This window comes from Eretmochelys imbricata, chromosome 27 (genome assembly GCF_965152235.1).
Source record: "Eretmochelys imbricata isolate rEreImb1 chromosome 27, rEreImb1.hap1, whole genome shotgun sequence".
Taxonomy (NCBI): domain Eukaryota; kingdom Metazoa; phylum Chordata; order Testudines; family Cheloniidae; genus Eretmochelys; species Eretmochelys imbricata.
This window is the reverse complement of record NC_135598.1, coordinates 15,625,596-15,643,491: the sequence shown is the minus strand read 5'-3', so window position 1 is coordinate 15,643,491 and position 17,896 is coordinate 15,625,596. Positions and strand designations below refer to the sequence as shown.

The following is a 17,896-nucleotide window of genomic DNA, read 5'->3' as shown; positions in this document are numbered from 1 at the left end:
CCTTGCTGGCTCTCCCCCTGCCCCACTGCCCCCTCCCCTGCTGGCTCACCCACTGCCCCCGCCCCTGCTGGCTCTCCCCCTGCCCCACTGCCCCCGCCCCTGCTGGCTGTCCCCCTGCCCCACTGCCCCCTCCCCTGCTGGCTCTCCCCTGCCCACTGCCCCCTCCCCTGCTGGCTCACCCCCTGCCCCACTGCCCCCTCCCTTGCTGGCTCTCTCCCCGCCCACTGCCCCCTCCCTTGCTGGCTCGCCCACTGCCCCCTCCCCTGCTTGCTCTCTCCCCGCCCACTGCCCCCTCCCTTGCTGGCTCTCACCCTGCCCCACTGCCCCCTCCCCTGCTGGCTCTCCCCCCGCCCACTGCCCCCTCCCCTGCTGGCTCCCCCCGCCATGCTGCTGGTTTCCCCAGCCTGCTCCCCTGCCCCGATGCCGTCACCCCGCGGCCCCCATTAGTCCCCCTTCCCGCTAGGGGGCGCTGCAGGCCGCGAAATGGAGTCGCGGACACGACTTGCCGGCGGGCCGGTGGCGTCACGTCCTGCCTGCGCGGGGCGGCCCGGCGGTGACTCGGGCGGCGCGTGGGCCCTGGCGCGGCGCCCGTTTCCGCGCTCGGAGGCGGGGGGAGCGCACGGGTATGGAGGGCTCCAAGTCATCGGCGTGCACCATGCAGGTCAGCTTCGTGTGCCAGCGCTGCAGCCAGCCGCTCAAGCTGGACACGTCCTTCAAGATCCTCGACCGGGTCACCATCCAGGAGCTGACAGGTACCGGGGGCACCGCCCGGGGCGGGAGGAGAGCGGGTGAGTAGAGAGCGCGGCGGGCCTGGTAAGCGCACGCGGCTCGGTGTTTTCCTAGAATCTCAGGGTGGGAAGGGACCTCAGGACTCATCTAGTCCAAGCCCCCATTTTTGCCCCAGATCCCTAAATGGCCCCCTCGAGGATTGAACTCACAACCCTGGGTTTAGCAGGCCAACGCTCAAACCACTGAGCTATCCCTCCCCCTAAAATCTTTCAAGGGGGCACCCGGATTTGACCAGGGACCTCTTGATCTGCAGTCAGATGCTCTACCACTGAGCTATACCCCTGTTTTCGCAGCACACCACTGACCAGGCGGTTACGAAGGTTCCTGTTGACCTGGCACACCCTGGGGGTGGGTTGAGGAATGACCGGAGAGGGGCTATCTGGGTGGCAGCCGGGCAGGGGTCAACACCCAGCTCTCCTTGGAAGAAGATGGCTGGGATGCCCACAGGTGGGACCTTGACTGTACAGCCCGTGTCGTTCAGAAACCTGCAGCTCTGTGAAATCGTTTCATTGCTTATCGTGCACAATTTCTTCAGTCCTCTTGTCATTGTTGTTCTTTGTTCAGCTCCGTTACTTACCACAGCTCCAGCAAAACCAGGAGACCTTCATGAAGAAGAGACCAACTTAACAGAGGTAAAAGGCTCAGATTGAATATCTCTTCATTCCTTTACCCAAGGTCCTGTGATAAAGCTAGTTTGTCTCTTGGAGGCTACAGGTTAGCCTGAGCGTCAATTAATTTGTCCAGTGAGGATGATAACCCTCCTTTTGCGAGAGAACCCAAAAGGAAGCTGATTCTACTCTTTTATGTTGTCATGAGTGGCATTTGATTGACTGATGGTGTATTGCCTTAATTTTCAGGAAGCCTTCGCAGAAAACCGTCAGGATGGTGTATCCAGGAGATTCATTCCTCCAGCCAGGTATCGCTTGTGTTTGCAGTAAATTTTCTGAAACATTGTGGGGGTCTCATGATTCTACATGGATCTATCTATATAAGAGCTGCCATTATGGAAGACATTGTGGCTGCTGGCTTCATTTCAGAATAAATCTTACTCATTCTTTATTTATCACGCACTCCACTGTAATATATGAAAGCCCAAAGAACTCCTATATAGGGAAGGATAAGTGTAACTTGCATGTTTTGGGTGTGGGTGGTTGACCACAGAAATCATGCATTAAGTACAGATTCTCCCTTGCCGTGGTGAACCTCACCTAGGCTTATGCTGAGATCCTCAGTTTCCTTGGGCACTTGGGGTATTTGCTGGATCCAGTAGGGTCCCAAAACCCTTTTTAATCCATTCCGTTCAGGACCTTGCTATTCCCACCCACCCCCTTTGTAGCAGCTCTTACTCCTGCTTTTGTGTTGTTCTTGGGGCATTATTTACCAGCTAAGGGGTGGCACAGAACTAATACCTGTGCACTGCCACCAAAGACTGTAAATCTCCCACTGACCTTCATGTAAATTCAGTGTACAGATGAAAATCAAAAGGGAAAGGACTGCACAAGACATCAGAATTAAAGGCACAGTGGAGGGGTCTCTGTGAGGAAGCTTTGGGACATAGTATTCCAGTGAGAGAAATTCAGTGATGTTTTGACATTCTTCATCAGTTCACAACAACAAAATCCCTTTCTCTTCAAGAATGATGTCAACAGAAAGTGCCAACAGTTTTACTCTGATTGGAGAGGCTTCTGATGGGGGCACCATGGAAAATCTAAGCAGAAGACTGAAGGCAAGTCTCATGCTGACAAACTAGATATTCTCTTGAATGTAGTGTAAGTTCTTTGGGGCAGTTTGCGAGTTGGAGTTGTAACTCATATTTCTAGCCTTCAAATATTTGCGTAGAATAAAGGTAAACAAGCTTAAAATCTGTTCAGTTTATCAAGCTTGGGCTGTGAAAAATGGCACATTGCTGTTCTCTTAGGGGGCACAAGTTTGTCCATTTAACACTTGGTTTTTCATTTAATATCGAGCAGAACCAGGAGCTGATTCTAAATTTTCTATACTAAGAGTGAACTCTTTCTCTAGGTTACTGGTGACCTTTTTGACATTATGTCAGGACAAACAGATGTGGACCATCCTCTGTGTGAGGAATGCACAGATACCCTTCTAGACCAGTTAGACACACAACTCAATATCACAGAGAATGAATGCCAGAACTACAAGTAAGTGATTTATTATAGAACAGTTGGAGCACTCCATCATCACTTCCAGTAGCCTTAGTCTGAAAAGTAGGGAAAGAATATAGATATAAAGAAGTTCCTAAACTAAGCATTTGGCAATTCTCCAAATCTCATCCTTTGAGAATTGCCTTAAGTATCCTTTTGTAACCACCTACTGTCTCCTGTAGACGATGTCTGGAGATCTTGGAACAAATGAATGAGGATGATAAGGAGAAGCTGCAGATGGAACTGAAAGAACTTGCTTTGGAAGAGGAGAGATTGATCCAGGAGCTGGAGGAAGTAGAGAAGAACCGCAAGATGGTAGCAGAAAACTTTGAGAAAGTCAGGACAGAAGCAGAGAGACTGGATCAGGAGGAAGCACAGTGAGTCTTAGCCAAAGTCTATTTCATGCCAGTAGTGACAAATATGGACAAGTGGGTGTATCAGATGGGGTTGTGAGTAAACATGTACTGTACTTCTAATGACCCACAATTAGAATTGTGACTGGGTACAAGTGGCTTCCTCTATTACAAAGCTGTGGATCTGGTACCTTAGTGAGAGTGACTTAGGTCTCTCTCCATAGAGAGGGTCTCTCTGGGGTAGTGGTGCATGTAGGAGTTGGTCTCTTGCTGTCCTGTGCTGTTGGTAGCTTTCTCATTGTTGCTGTTTGAAGGTATCAGAAGGAGTACAGTGAATTCAAGAGGCAGCAACTGGAGCTGGACGACGAACTGAAAAGTGTTGATAACCAGATGCGCTATGCCCAGATCCAGTTGGATAAACTGAAGAAAACCAATGTGTTCAATGCAACTTTCCATATCTGGTAACATAGGCTCTGAGCTAGAGGGGCAGAGCTGCTGAAGCACCAGCTTTCATGAATCTGCATTACAGCATCATTGCCAAGATAGCAACCTGGTTTCTGGCAACTTAGGTGCAACCCAGGGCTGAAATCTACTTCTTAGCTGAGAGCAGGCAATCAGATCTCCTCATGGTGACAGCTGAAAGGGCAGGAAAGGAAACATGCTCTACCCAGGCTGTGTGGGGAGATTTGCAAACATGAGAGCAGCTGGCAGGTGCAATCTATAGGCTATCAAACCTGGGACCAGGTGGAGCCCAGTGCTGAGCCATAACTGAACAGCTCTGCTTGAGCTTTTGCACTTGCCATGTTGAATCCTGAACTTTACAAAGATAATATAAGCTGCTCCATTGTCTTTGAGCTCCTTAAAGAGACTTGATGGCTTGCAGGGTTACGTTGCATTACAGCAGCAATGGGGATTAGGGCCCTGTTGTGCTAGGTACCATAGAGACAAACCCTGCCCCAAAGAGCTTTCTTACAGCTTTTCCTCTTAACACAGGCACAGTGGGCAGTTTGGCACAATTAATAACTTCAGACTTGGCCGCCTCCCCAGCGTCCCTGTAGAATGGAATGAGATCAATGCAGCTTGGGGGCAGACTGTGCTACTGCTTCATGCCCTTGCTAACAAGATGGGCCTGAAATTTCAAAGGTAAGAGCAATACTTTATACACCTCGTACTGGCTATTGTACCATGGGAAAAGGCACTCACAGACTTACCTGCCTTTTCTTTCAGATACCGTCTCGTTCCTTATGGAAACCATTCATATTTAGAGTCCCTCACAGACAAATCGAAGGTAAGAAAATCCAAAAGTAATCTGCCTGGAAAGTTAAATTCCCTCTATTCCTGTTAATATGAGTGAACAGAAAATTTAAATCCTGCCATTCACGATTAGCTCTTATTACAGGCTTAATACAAAAAGAAAAGGAGTACTTGTGGCACCTTAGAGACTAACCAATTTATTTGAGCACTCCTTTTCTTTTTGCGAATACAGACTAACAGGGCTGTTACTGAGGCTTAATACAATTGCTGCTGTAACTGCCTTACCTCTAATAATCATAGAGCTGGAAGGGACCTCGAGGTCATCTAGTCCAGTCCCCTGCACTCAAGGCAGGACTACGTATTATGCTTCGTGCTCCCCTAGGGGACGGGTGTGCAAAGAAGCAGAGGAGGTGCCCTGTTTTATTTAAAAGCCATTCTTCTGGCCAGTTGAGGTGTGTCAATGGGCTCGAGAGTCCTGTCCAGGTGGTGAATGGTGGCTGGGATGAGTGGAACACAGTGTGGCTTGGCTCTTGAAGGTAGAGGAATCCCTAGGGCCATCTCCTGCGCCTGTGGTGAGTGTTTCTAAACTGGAGTCTCTCGGCTGCCTAGAACTACCTTCTCTCTTTCAGGAGTTGCCCTTGTATTGTTCTGGGGGTTTAAGGTTCTTTTGGGACAATAAATTTGATCATGCGATGGTGGCATTCCTGGACTGCGTGCAGCAATTCAAAGAGGAGGTGGAGAAAGGCGAAACTCGCTTTTGTTTGCCTTACAGGTAAATGTCACTATCTGAAGTGCTTCTGTAACATAGTGCATGTTAGCCCATGCAGCTCTACCAGTGCCACTGCATCCTGACCCACAGCATTCTGTGCTATTCCAGGCCTGTCTTATTTTCAGCCAAATCATCTGATGGTTCTGTGCTTAAGGGGAGAGCAGCACAGAACCATTTCCTGGGCTCTGTCCCTTTTGACCTAAATGGGATTTAAAGCTAGTTCCTCAGCAATGAAAGGCCACTGCATAGTTTTTTTAAAAGCTGATTTTTACCTTTGTTAATATAGGGGATCAGACCATGTCTTAGACAAAATGTTCAGCACTTATGTAAGATTCATAATCCTGAGATTAAAGGGTCTGAAAATACAGTACTTGGACACTTCAAATGTCAAACCCAACTACTGGAAATAACTGCTTCATAATCAGTGGAATGAAGCTAACTTAAATGAAGTGACACAGAAGAGATTACACAGCGTTAGCCGTTTATCAGAGGTGACGATTTATGTTGAAATGTAAATGTGTTAATAAACCTCTTTTTATATGATACAGAATGGATGTGGAGAAAGGCAAGATCGAAGATACAGGTGGCAGTGGTGGCTCTTACTCTATTAAAACACAGTTTAACTCTGAAGAGCAATGGACAAAAGCACTCAAATTCATGTTAACTAACCTGAAATGGGGTCTTGCCTGGGTTTCATCCCAATTTTATAACAAATGACTGAGTGTGTGCATGTGTGTGTGTGTGAAGAACTTGTCCTGAGGGCTAGAGAGTATCTGCTTTTTTTTCTTGAGAATGTTATAAATTGTCACTTAATATTAACCAGTACAACATGTTTACAATACCAAAAATCCACAAGACACTTTAAAATTTCATTTGACAAGTAGTGCATAGAAAAGCAATTTGTAAAATTGTACTGTTGAGCAGAACAGAATATAATTCAGCTCTTCATGAAATAGCTAGTTCGCAAGTGTCTGAGAGTTTTATAGACAAATCAGAAACTTGCTGTACAGCACCAGTAGGATCCGATGTAACTCATTACAATTTAACAGAGAATGCAGTAAGAAAAATGAAATATTAGTGACACAGTGAGAACTGTGTTGGGGGCAAAGCCTATGGAAGCTCTGCCTGATCACCCTAAATGGTGACTAATGCTTGAAACTTAGTTATCTTCTCTTTAAATCAGAACTGATGAGCACTTAGTGCCATTGAACTTTATGGGGGTTTGATATTGTTTAAAACATTGCCAGCTATTTAACTATTTGTAACAAATATTTCCTGCAGCCTGTTACTGCACAAAGGTGCACTGAGTAACACTGTAATAAAATACTTGTATTCTGGACAAATGGAGTGCTTCCATTCCCCATAGACTGTAACTATAGCATGGCATCCTGTGTACTCGGATGTAGATCCTGAATAGCTTTCCATCCAAGTGAGAGTTAAATCAAGCTTTCAAAACAGGTGCTGCTTGATTTGACTTGCATTTCCCTCCCCCGTCAACACTGGCAGACTACCTACCTGACTTTCTTTTTGGGCTGTGGGGGTAACTAGATCTGGGAGGCGGAAGGAACAATCTTGATATTGTAAACTGTTCGAGACAGTCACTGCTTCTGCACAACAGCAACTGTGTGAAGAAAGCCTGGCCCAGCTTGTAGCACTTGTACACAGTAGAACAGTTTGTAGACTTATCGCTGCCATTTCTATAACCATTTTCCCAAAAGCAAAACACTTCACAATTGCAGCATTTTACTCCCCATGTCACTACTTCAGATTGAGAATAGGGGATAGTTTGCAAAGGCCACTTTTAACAATTTCAAATGCCATATTTGACAGCTGCTACATAGCAACTAAACAAAAGTTCATCCTACATGAGTTACAAGTCTAAACCACCTGCATCTATTACAAAAAGTTAGTGGGTGGAACGTGGCTTTGAGGACACTGATACGTAGCAAAGGTTGCAATAGAAAAGCCAAGTTTATTTTGTAGGAGGTACAACATAGTTCTCTGAAGATCTAGTTCCTTTGTTCTTCCTTGGATTAGTGGTGCCAACACTGTGCTTCAGTATTGCATATGAAAACTCTAAAATGCTTTGTGTGGTAATGCCAGTGATGCAATTTAAATGTTCCACAACCTTAAAAAAAAAATTCCTCCTTATTTTGGGCAATAGAGAAGTAGTTCTAGATCTTAAATCTTTGAGTATATGTAAAGGAAAGCAAAAACTTGATTATAATCTACCCTAGGGCTCTAATACTGTGCTATCTAGCTGCTATGGGAATACAAATAAAAAAAACACTAGCCCTCTGCAATTGCCAATTGAGGATCCTGGTAGTGGAAGCTTTCTCCCTTAAAGGGGAAGAATTTATTTTTTTAAAGCAACTAACGTCTTTTAAATAGGACCTCTCTTTTATATTATAAAACACAGGCTGGCTGTTTGGGGGGAGATTGGTGCCTTATGGGATTACTTCTCTCCCCCCACCCCTTCTGTCAATGGAAGCCTTTGGATACAGCATGTTCTAGGACTCGGAGTAAGAAATTTGCAGGCTTCTCAGAATAGGTTTGAAAAGTAATGAGACACTCATGTTAAATTCCCAACCTCCCCTTGCCCTGCAGTATTAATATATTAAAGGACTCCACCTTTATTATACTCCCAGTGCAACACACCTGTCTCCCTGTGCTGTGTAAACAGTAAAAGATGCAAAACGTTTTTAGTTCATGTAAGCCTAAGAACTGCACTGTGTATTTCTTGTCTAGCAGTACCTGATTCCAGTATTCAGGATTTAGTATGAAAGCGCTTGTGCTGATGACTCCAACTGCCAAGAGCATGAAATCTTCCTTTACTGACAAAAATTTTGCTCTGTATAATTAAAACAGTAGTAATAGCTGCTTTAAACTGAAACTGTTCTGTATTTCAACAGCTGAGTGTTGTAGCATTGATATTGTGTATTTGGAGGTAAACAATTTTAGTGGCATTTTAATCTACAAAACACACATACAAATTAACACTTTTAAAAGCACTTCAGGCTGATACTAATATCTTCAACTGAAAGTCCACTCTCCCACTACTTAACTTATTTGTTTGGCTGCATTTTCTTAAAGATAAGAGAGATCCTCCCAGTCTGCCTATTCTACAGCAATGTTGCTGAAGCATTTTAACTTTTATAAGCATGTGGAAAAACTGAGACCACAAACTGTAAAAGGCTAGAAAAACTGGTATTAGTTTTGAGGAGTATGCTAATAACTCTTATTGTAGTTGGTACTTCTATAGTACTTTGTCTTCAAAGCTCTTTTGAAAACACTTATTGATCAATGCCAGCCTAAGAGGCAGGTAAATATCACTGTTCTGCAGATGGAGAAAGATGCAGTGCACCCAGGATGACAAACAGTCGCTGTCAGAGCTGGGATCAAAACTTGGCAAATTAAGTTAGTCATACTTAGAACCGATTATTCCCAAATACCACTTACTACGGAAAGGAAGTCATGTATGGACACACTGTATACTTCTTGACATTTAATAGAATTAGCAACTTAAATCCAGAAACCTCAGTCCCAGATTCTTAGTTCACAAAGAATGGTCTGTTGAGTTGTATTGCAAATAACTGTGACTCATATTTTCTCAGTACACTAAGCACTTTCTCTAATCTGTATCTGCTGTGTCATAATGTGTCAAACTATGAAACTGCAGCAGATAGACGGTAAATGCACAAGAATATGTGACCCTCACATGCTTTTTCCCTCCCCTCTGAGCATAAAGTCAATATTACTTCAAATGTGTCCTAGGGCATAGGTGGTACTTACATCTGGAGTTCGCTTGGTGTTGAATTCTCAATAGATATTTTTAGTAAAGTACCGTAGATGATGTTCCGCATGAGATAAGTTAAATCCAATAGGTGCATGCACATCTTATGCAGCTGTTTCATAGGAAGTAAGCAGCCATTATGTCCTAAAGTGGAGATTACACATGGTCAGCTATATATTTTATGATCCATAAAACTAGATTATGAAAAATAGTAGCCATTATGACCAAGGCAGTCTTGTGTACTGAGTTGCTTATGGCTAAGATTTTCAGTAGTGACCACTTTAAGGTGAGGCACCCAAAACTTGAGACTCCATAAAAGGGTCTGACTTCGCTCAGCAAATTCCATCAATCCGGCCCCTTTGAAGGGTCTCAAGTACGATACCCAAAAATCACAATTCACTTTGGAAAAATTGTGGCCTTATAGAACTGCTTTTAATAATATTAATCTTATAACAACATCTTGCCAAACAGCCAGAAGACCAGTTGCCCAGATGTATTTCTTCTTGGATGCTAACTGCTGGGCTCCTCACTCTGTGATGTGTAAAGTTTCTTGCTTGTGTCAGTCAATGGTAGAAGGCTCTTGTGCAGATTTCTATCATTTGACAGGTAAAATGAGGCCCAGGACTCACCCTAGGAAACATCCCAGAGTAGGGAGAACACTTTGAAGCTTTGGGCTTTCCATTAATAATAACCACACTGGCGAGTTTCTCTCGGTCACTTCATGCTTGATTTTACCAGATTTTACAAACGATTAAATCTGAGATTATTTGTTTCAGAGTCTAGTGGTAACTGCATTTAGTCTTTTTTAATTTCTACACAGTTCCCTTTTATTAATACTCTTACCTAACACCTCCAGAAGCAACTCAACATAGGCAAAAGGAGTTGGCACATTGATCTGGAAGCGTAGAGCCTTCAGAATGGCAAGTTCTGACTCCACCAAGTTCTGTTTTGTGTATGAATAGTCTAAGGACTGCAGAAATTTCAGAACTGTGTTATTGTTAATTATCTGGAAAAAACAGTGATGGGTTATTTTTAAAACTAAAACTGCTGCTGTAAGACGTGTTCTCTCAAGCTCTCAGAAGTTAACCTGCATGATGGTATGCTGTTAATAGTTTCTTTTTGAGTTGAGAACTAATAGAATTTGTGTTTAACTTGCCTTCTAAGCTAAAAATGGAAAATGCAAGCTGAAACTATTACCCTTTGCCAGGTAGTAGCACATCTTGGGGTTTTGCAGGGCTGTGCCCCATTGGAGCAGAAATCAGGGATGCTGAGTTTAGGTATTTTATCAGTTTAACTTTTTTTATTTACACAATATACACATGTCCTGGAACAGAAGTGGTCACACATGGCAGACAGGCAAAGCCCTCCCCCTGCAATCTCAGCCCTAACACCATTGCCCACTTCCCAGGAAGTATATTTGTCCCAAGGGCCGACTCTAATTAGAGAGATTAAGGCAGAGAGAAAACTCTTGCTTGCAATATTTTCCTCAAAAAGAAAATACATCACAATACTAACAACACAGCATTTCTTCAGACTGAATAGGGCATCACACACACTAAAAAAATGAACTTGTAAAGCTATGTAACGGCATCATCTGGCGACTCCATCCATTAACAATGCTGGGTTTTGATATCATGGTGTACTTAAGAACCAAATCGTACAGGTCATGGTTACTCTAAATAATAAAATTATGTTAACTTCTTTCATTGTGAAGGTGCAGTGTACAATTTCCAGAGGCATAACAGTTACTGTGCCCCAGTGCAAGAGGATCTAGATTTCCCATGCCAAAATTATCCTGGATTACATAGTCACTGCTGTCCTTTGAAACAGTAACTCCTTTGGTTCGGAGTTTAGATAAGATCAAAATTTAAGTAAGTAAGAGTATACTGTACTGCTAAAAATCTAGTGTAAGAAAGTGGTCAATTTGCTCACATTGTAGTGAAAAGAAAGTTTGCTTGCAAGCTGAATGCAAGATACAAGCCGCAGCACAAATGTGTCACACATCTGTGCTTTCAAAGTGCCCCAGATGTTGCCCTCTCCTTGTTCATTGTTTATCCTTGACTCTGCGGTAGAGTTATAGCTCTCTTCTACATGTTTAATCATAAACCTGCAAGACAAAAAAGCTAACTATGTTAGGAACCATTAGGAAAAGGATAGATAAGAAGACAGTAAATATAATGGTACTATATAAATCCATGGTACACCCACACCTTGAATATTACATGCAGTTCTGGTCACCTCATCTCAAAGAAGCTATATTAGAATTGGAAAAGGAACAGAAAAGGGCAACAAAAATAATTAGTGGTATGAAACATCTTCCATACAAAGTGAGATTAAAATGACCGGGTCTGTTCAGCTTAGAAAAGAGAAGAATACAGATACAACAGAGGTCTATAAAAATCATGAATGTTGTGGAGAAAGTGAATAGGAAAGTGCTGTTTACCCCTTCACGTAACACTAGAACTGGGGTCACCTGATTAAATTAATAGGCAGCAGGTTTAAAACAAACAAAAGGAAGTACTTCGTCACACAATGCACAGTCAACCTGTGGAATTTGTTGCCAGGGGATACTGTGAAGGCCAAAAGTATAACTGGGTTCAAAAAAGGATTTGTAAGTTCATAGAGGATAGGTTCATCATTTGCCAAGATGGTCAGGGACACAACCCCATGCTCTGGGTATCCCTAAACCTCCAAGTGACAGAAGCTGGAACTGGACGACAGGGAAGGATCATTCAACATTTCCCTGTTCTGTTCATTCCCTCTGAACCATCTGGCACTGGCCACTGTCAGAGACAGGGTATTGGGATTGCCCAGCAGGACCATTCTTATGTAAAGATCAGCTCTCAGAAAAGTTGTGTTTTGCTAACAAAAGGAAAAATACCTCCTACATGCATTCAGAATACTTTACTCTCAATATACATACCAATTATACTTGTAATTAAATGACAGGAAAGGCAAAGCTGCAGATTTAAAGATACTCCATATCTTCTGCCCGAGCAGTGCAGAGTACATACAGTATAACTACTACACGTATAAGAATTGCATGTTGTCTTTGCTTGGGAAGTTACCTTTCAAATATTTCAACTGCTTGATATCGTGCAGATTGGTCCAGGAACCATTTTTCACACAAAAGAAATACAAATTCTGCAAAAAAGTGCAATTAACAGTCATCACTGGAACTGATGGATAAGATGGACACACTTTATCAAAAAGTAAAAGTAACTAAGCAAGACGATAAGGAATCAGACATGATAACTGAGTCAGCCTTTGTAGAGAGGCCACTAATGGGAGTTTATACAGAGGATGTTACTAGTAAAGCAAAAAGAAAAGGAGTACTTGTGGCACCTAAGCTAATAAAGCAGCATCCTCTAGCTAAAACCAGGAATTAACTAGACCTCATTTGACTTGTTACCATTCATTACAGACAACAGAGACTGCCATCATAGCAAGACCAAACCACTGCTGGCCCACACAACAGTCACCATACTCAGGTCCCCTTTAATGTCACTGCCTGAATGGACAGAGCATTTTTGGATGGGAGTGTACAAGAATAAATACCATACTCTCTCATTTTCATACTTTCTGATTTAATCCCACATTTGCTTTTATGCTTTTTAAACATTTGTTTCTAACTCTGCTCACAAGATGTTAGCTCAAATTCATGTTTTTAATTGACATGTTGGTTACCTTAGAAACCCCACTCTAAAGAGTTCTCACACTTGTAGCAGCTGCTACAACCCCTCATGTCTGTATATTTACTAATAGTTTTGTAAATTCATGAATTTCCCTGTAGATTACATTATTGATAATCATAAAGAAATTTTCCTACTGTGGTGTATAACTACATAAGTATACAGCAAATACCAGCCTACAGCCAGCTTAGTTTTCATATAAAAACATTAAGCTGTCAGTTAGGCTTAAATAGAGACTGGGAGTGGCTAAGTCATTATGCAAGGTAGCCTATTTCCTCTTGTTTTTCCTACCCCCCCCCCCCGATGTTCTGGTTTAACTTGGATTTAAACTTGGAGAGTGGTCAGTTTGGATGAGCTATTACCAGCAGGAGAGTGAGTTTGTGTGTGTATGGGGGTGGGTTTTTGGAGGGGGGTGAGGGAGTGAGAAAACCTGGATTTGTGCAGGAAATGGCCTAACTTGATTATCATGCACATTGTGTAAAGAGTTGTCACTTTGGATGGGCTATCACCAGCAGGAGAGTGAATTTGTGTGGGGGGGTGGAGGGTGAGAAAACCTGGATTTGTGCTGGAAATGGCCTAACCTGATGATCACTTTAGATAAGCTATTACCAGCAGGACAGTGGGGTGGGAGGAGGTATTGTTTCATATTCTCTGTGTATATATAAAGTCTGCTGCAGTTTCCACGGTATGCATCCGATGAAGTGAGCTGTAGCTCACGAAAGCTCATGCTCAAATAAATTGGTTAGTCTCTAAGGTGCCACAAGTACTCCTTTTCTTTTTATAAAAACATTAGTAATCCTTGTATTCTGGGAGCCTTAAAGTTCAAGAATGAACCACATGCACACAGAAAACACCTTGGTGCTGCACCTGCAGTCTGGCAGCAGAGGCTCAGCAGCATAATTAATTTGTATTTTACTTTTATCTCTAGTTTTGAACCTTCTGCTCCTTCTTTATAGGATGCTGTAAAGGTAGTTTCATAATCTGTAAAATACCTTATGTAATTTGGCCCTTCACACCAAATGAGTCTGAAACCCCTGTTCCAGTGTAAAACAAGGTGAGAATCAGTCCTATGTACTGATTTCCATAATCTCAGACACACACCCTAAACCTTTAGAGCAGAGTAAATTTAACACAGATCTGCACTGTGCTCTGTAGAATATTACAAAATATTCATTGAAGGATAAGGATTTGTAAGCACACGGTGCGTACAAATGCACAAACCAGGCATTCACGGCATGTGGACACAGACACACAAACATACACAGGCTGACAAAGATCTGCGTCTCTCACCCACTATCTGGGTCTCTTTGAAGCATCCTGCCTGATCCGACAGCTCATTCAGATATTGTTCGTTTTCTGTAGCTAAACAGATTAAAGTATCTTCAATGATCTCAGGAGCAACAACTCCAAAGACTGGCTCCGGGGTGCGAAACCTAGACACTGCCTGTACCTCGGAGCTCATCTCAGCACTTCTGGCCAGTTCTCAAACAATAAAATAATAACAGCGTTATTTTGATAACACTGCAGCCGTGCCCACTACGGTAATTATTAGCGAGGGCACCAGGCAGTGCCTGGAATAAGGCGGCGGTATAATCAGGAACTTTGCTATGGAGAAACTGCACCTCCTCAGTCTGGATGTGTGCCCTGCGTGTGACCGGAATCATGCCGGAGTTAGTGACAGTCCACACGTGTCCACGTGCGCCCTTGGGTCAGTGTGGCGGGGGCCGTCACAGCGGCGGGCCGGAGAACGGGATTTCAACCAGCCTGGTGCTTCCTCAGCAGAACGGCCAGCGACGCCCCGACCCCAGGGCAGGGCCCCGACCCCGGGGCTCTGGGGCACCCGTGACCGCCGTCCACCCCTCGTGCCGCTTGGGGCGTCGCGGACAGCAAAAGGAACGAGCTGCGGCCCCACGGACGCCAAGGGCACGCGGGTCCAAGGCGGAGGCAGGGTGGCCTGTCCCCCCGGAGGAGGCTGGAGCCGGACAGGGCCCGGCCTGGCAGCCAGCTGGCGGCTCCGTGCCGGCTCCCCCAGGCCGCAGCCTGGCAGCCGGGGCCTCTCCCAAGAGCCTCCGTGACCCCAGGGCGGGTTCAAGGCCGCGGCGAGGTGGGGAACCTGCGGCCTAGGCCTAGGCCTGGGCAGGGCTGGGGGGCGTGGAAAGGGAGGTGTCGGGGGGGCCCAGGCCGATGGTGGGAGCTGGAGGCCGCGGCAGCCTCGCCTGCTCAGGGACATTTTTTCCCTCCCTCCTCATCGCCTCGCCTCGCCTCGCTGCCTCGCCTGCCGCTTCTCAGCCAATCACACGACGCCGTTGCCCGTTGCGTCGGGTCACGTGGCGGTCGCTCGAGGCGCCCCAGTGAGTCACTTCTTCCCGCCTAAAAACTCGCCAGGAGCCCCTGAAGCCACTGACCCCCCCCGCCCAATCACAAGAGACGCCGCCGTGGCGCTCGCTGTCACGTGGGCCGCGTAACCAATCGGACGGGCGCACTTGGGCCCCTGGCGATGATTGGCCACAGGTCCGGACCTCGGCCGCTCTCGCGCCCTCATCGAACGTGGCGGCACGCGCCTTATGTCGACGGCCGCGCGCGCGCCCGCAGCGGATGTGACGTGCCGCTCAGTCAGTCAGGCGGGCGAGCGGGGGGCGCGGCTCGGCGGGGAAGATGGCGGCGCCGCGGGAGCCGGGCGGGGGCGCGCAGCGGACGGAGCCGGAGCCGGAGCCGGAGCCGCGGCGCGTCGTGCAGCGCGCGGAGGGGGCGCTGCGCCAGCGGGCCCTGCAGCGGCGGCTCCGGGGCCGCAACCTGCTGACGGGGCTGGGCATCGGCGCGGTGGTGCTGGGCATCTGTATCCGGCCGGGCGGGGGGCGCGGCCCCCCCGAGCAGCGTGTGCCCCCCCGGGGGAGGGTGGGAGCAGCGTGTGTCGTCCCCCCCCGGAGGGGGAGAGGGGGTTGGGAGGACCCCCGGGGAGGGGGGATGGGTGGGAGCAGCGTGTGTCCCCCCCCGGGGGAGGGTGGGAGCAGCGTGTGTCCCCCCCGGAGGGGGAGGGGGGGTTGGGAGGACCCCCGGGGAGGGGGGATGGGTGGGGGCAGCGTGTGTGTCCCCCCAGAGGGGGAGGGGGGGCGGAGGGGAACCCCTGGAGGGGGGGAAACTCCAGGGGGGGAGCAGCCCAATGGAGCAGGGAAGGGCCGGGGGTGGGCTTTCTGGCAGTGTCTCTTTGATTCCCCCCCCCCCCATGTTTTCCTGAGCGGCCCCTCCCCAGATGGTTACACCTTCTACAAGATCTCCCAGGAGCGATTCCTGGACGAGCTGGAGCAGGAGGTCGAGGCTGCCCGGGCCCAGGCTGCCAAGACCCCGGTGAACTGAGACCCTGAGCCGGCCGGGGCTGCTCCCCACTTGGGATGGACGCAGCTGGAACTGACGCATGTGCCAGGGACCCGCCGCAGCCCGACCCCTCCTGGGTTGCATCTGCCTTTGATGTGCCTGGCGCTCCCTCTGGTGGGGGGGGGCCTTGCAGTGTGTGGGGGAGAGGGGTTCCCTCCCCTGTGCGGACCAGGCTCCTGCCACCGCCAGTTAAACCTTCAGGCTGCAGTTGCAGATTGTGGTGCAGCAGCACCAGGTTTCTTCCCTGACGTGCTCCTCTGCTAGTCACCCCCTGCAGCAGGTGGGCCAAGGCCTCAATAAACCTGTCTAAATGATTCACCAGAGTGGGTTTGTGAAATGCTAGCCCTGGGCCTCCCCAAGTGGGGCCTGCTGGGGGGCACTTGGGATGGGGGTTGGTGCACCATCCCTGTAATATCTTCTTGTTGGTGGAAATACACAGGTGGGAGCTTAAATGGGGTCTCTGAGGCCTGGCCTAGCAGCCCCTGGTGCACTTTGTAGCTATTTAAGAGCAAATGGGGAAAGGTGGTAAAATAGGAAGTGTCTAGGACCACGTTTGTTGGCTGCAACGGCAGTGCCAGTGTCAACAGCATGCACTTGTTGCCAAGGCGGCCAGTGGCATTTTGGGCTGTATAAATAGGGGCATTGCCAGCAGATCGGGGGACGTGATCGTTCCCCTCTGTTTGACACTGGTGAGGCCTCATCTGGAGTACTGTGTCCAGTTTTGGGCCCCACACTACAAGAAGGATGTGGAGAAATTGGAGAGAGTCCAGCGAAGGGCAACAAAAATGATTAGGGGGCTGGAACACATGACCTATGAGGAGAGGCTGAGGGAACTGGGATTGTTCATTCTACGGAAGAGAAGAATGAGGGGGGATTTGATAGCTGCTTTCAACTACTTGAAAGGTGGATCCAAAGAGGATGGATCTAGACTGTTCTCAGTGATAGCAGATGACAGGACAAGGAGTAATGGTCTCAAGTTAAAGTGGGGAAGATTTAGGTTGGATATTAGGAAAAACTTTTTCACTAGGAGGGTGGTGAAGCACTGGAATGCATTCCCTAGGGAGGTGGTGGAATCTCCTTCCTTAGAAGTTTTTAAGGTCAGGCTTGACAAAGCCCTGGCTGGGATGATTTAGTTGTGGATTGGTCCTGCTCTGGGCAGGGGGTTGGACTAGATGACCTCCAGAGGTCCCTTCCAACCCTGATATTCTATGATTCTTGGGCTGAATAGGGCTGCATCATGAATTCCTTGTTTCCTGGTGCTGAGAGGAAGCATGGGGAGGTACTTGGCCTGGGAGTGTCACACCCTGTTTACCACCTGCAGGCAGAGGAGGACGTAGCACTGGAGTAATTCTGCCCCAGGCTGTGAAGAGCCCCTGGTGAAGTGGGGGGTTGGGGGGAAGAGTAGAGCCATGGGGGAGGCTGATACATGGAAATGTGCCTGCTGGCCTCAGGGGGAGAGATTAAGTCCTGCAGGGACAGTACTTGCTCATGCCTTTCTAAGTGCATTGTGGAGGTCGCACATGGCTGCAGAGTTCCCTGGAGTGAATTGTGCTTAACCTCTGGCTGAGCAACAATCTCATTCAATCTGCATTGGGGCCAGGACCCGGCCCCATGGGGGAAGCACTGGATTGCCCAAGCCATGGGCCCTGTTCTGCAGTCATTGCCACAGGTCAGTGTGCTTGAGGCATTGACCTTACTGGGCCTTGGAGAAG

The 17,896-nt window shown here is 47.2% G+C and overlaps 3 protein-coding genes across 4 annotated transcripts; 2 read left to right on the top strand and 1 right to left on the bottom strand.

Moving 5' to 3' along the window:
- Positions 1-520: 520 nt before the first annotated feature.
- Positions 521-6,670, top strand: BECN1 (beclin 1). 2 transcript variants are annotated; one of them, XM_077806403.1, is made up of 11 exons: positions 521-788; positions 1,354-1,421; positions 1,647-1,705; positions 2,425-2,515; positions 2,812-2,948; positions 3,134-3,328; positions 3,619-3,765; positions 4,298-4,447; positions 4,532-4,592; positions 5,188-5,330; positions 5,876-6,670. In XM_077806403.1, exons 1-11 carry the CDS (start codon positions 626-628, stop codon positions 6,042-6,044), a joined length of 1,383 nt encoding a protein of 460 aa, XP_077662529.1. In that variant the 5' UTR covers positions 521-625; the 3' UTR covers positions 6,045-6,670. The 2 variants fall into 2 exon arrangements, with proteins under 2 accessions (XP_077662529.1, XP_077662530.1); XM_077806404.1 differs by having other exon boundaries at positions 522-752.
- Positions 6,671-6,800: 130 nt separating this feature from the next.
- On the bottom strand, positions 6,801-15,042 carry CNTD1 (cyclin N-terminal domain containing 1). The gene is made up of 7 exons (XM_077806406.1): positions 14,103-15,042; positions 12,189-12,264; positions 11,053-11,227; positions 9,964-10,090; positions 9,120-9,264; positions 8,082-8,178; positions 6,801-7,455 (listed from the first exon to the last, which is right to left on the bottom strand). The coding sequence occupies exons 1-7, from the start codon at positions 14,272-14,274 to the stop codon at positions 7,300-7,302; spliced, it is 948 nt and encodes a 315-aa protein (XP_077662532.1). The 5' UTR covers positions 14,275-15,042; the 3' UTR covers positions 6,801-7,299.
- A 410-nt stretch (positions 15,043-15,452) lies between these two features.
- COA3 (cytochrome c oxidase assembly factor 3) lies at positions 15,453-16,498 on the top strand. Its single transcript, XM_077806407.1, has 2 exons — positions 15,453-15,648; positions 16,063-16,498. The coding sequence occupies exons 1-2, from the start codon at positions 15,468-15,470 to the stop codon at positions 16,164-16,166; spliced, it is 285 nt and encodes a 94-aa protein (XP_077662533.1). The 5' UTR covers positions 15,453-15,467; the 3' UTR covers positions 16,167-16,498.
- Positions 16,499-17,896: the final 1,398 nt, after the last annotated feature.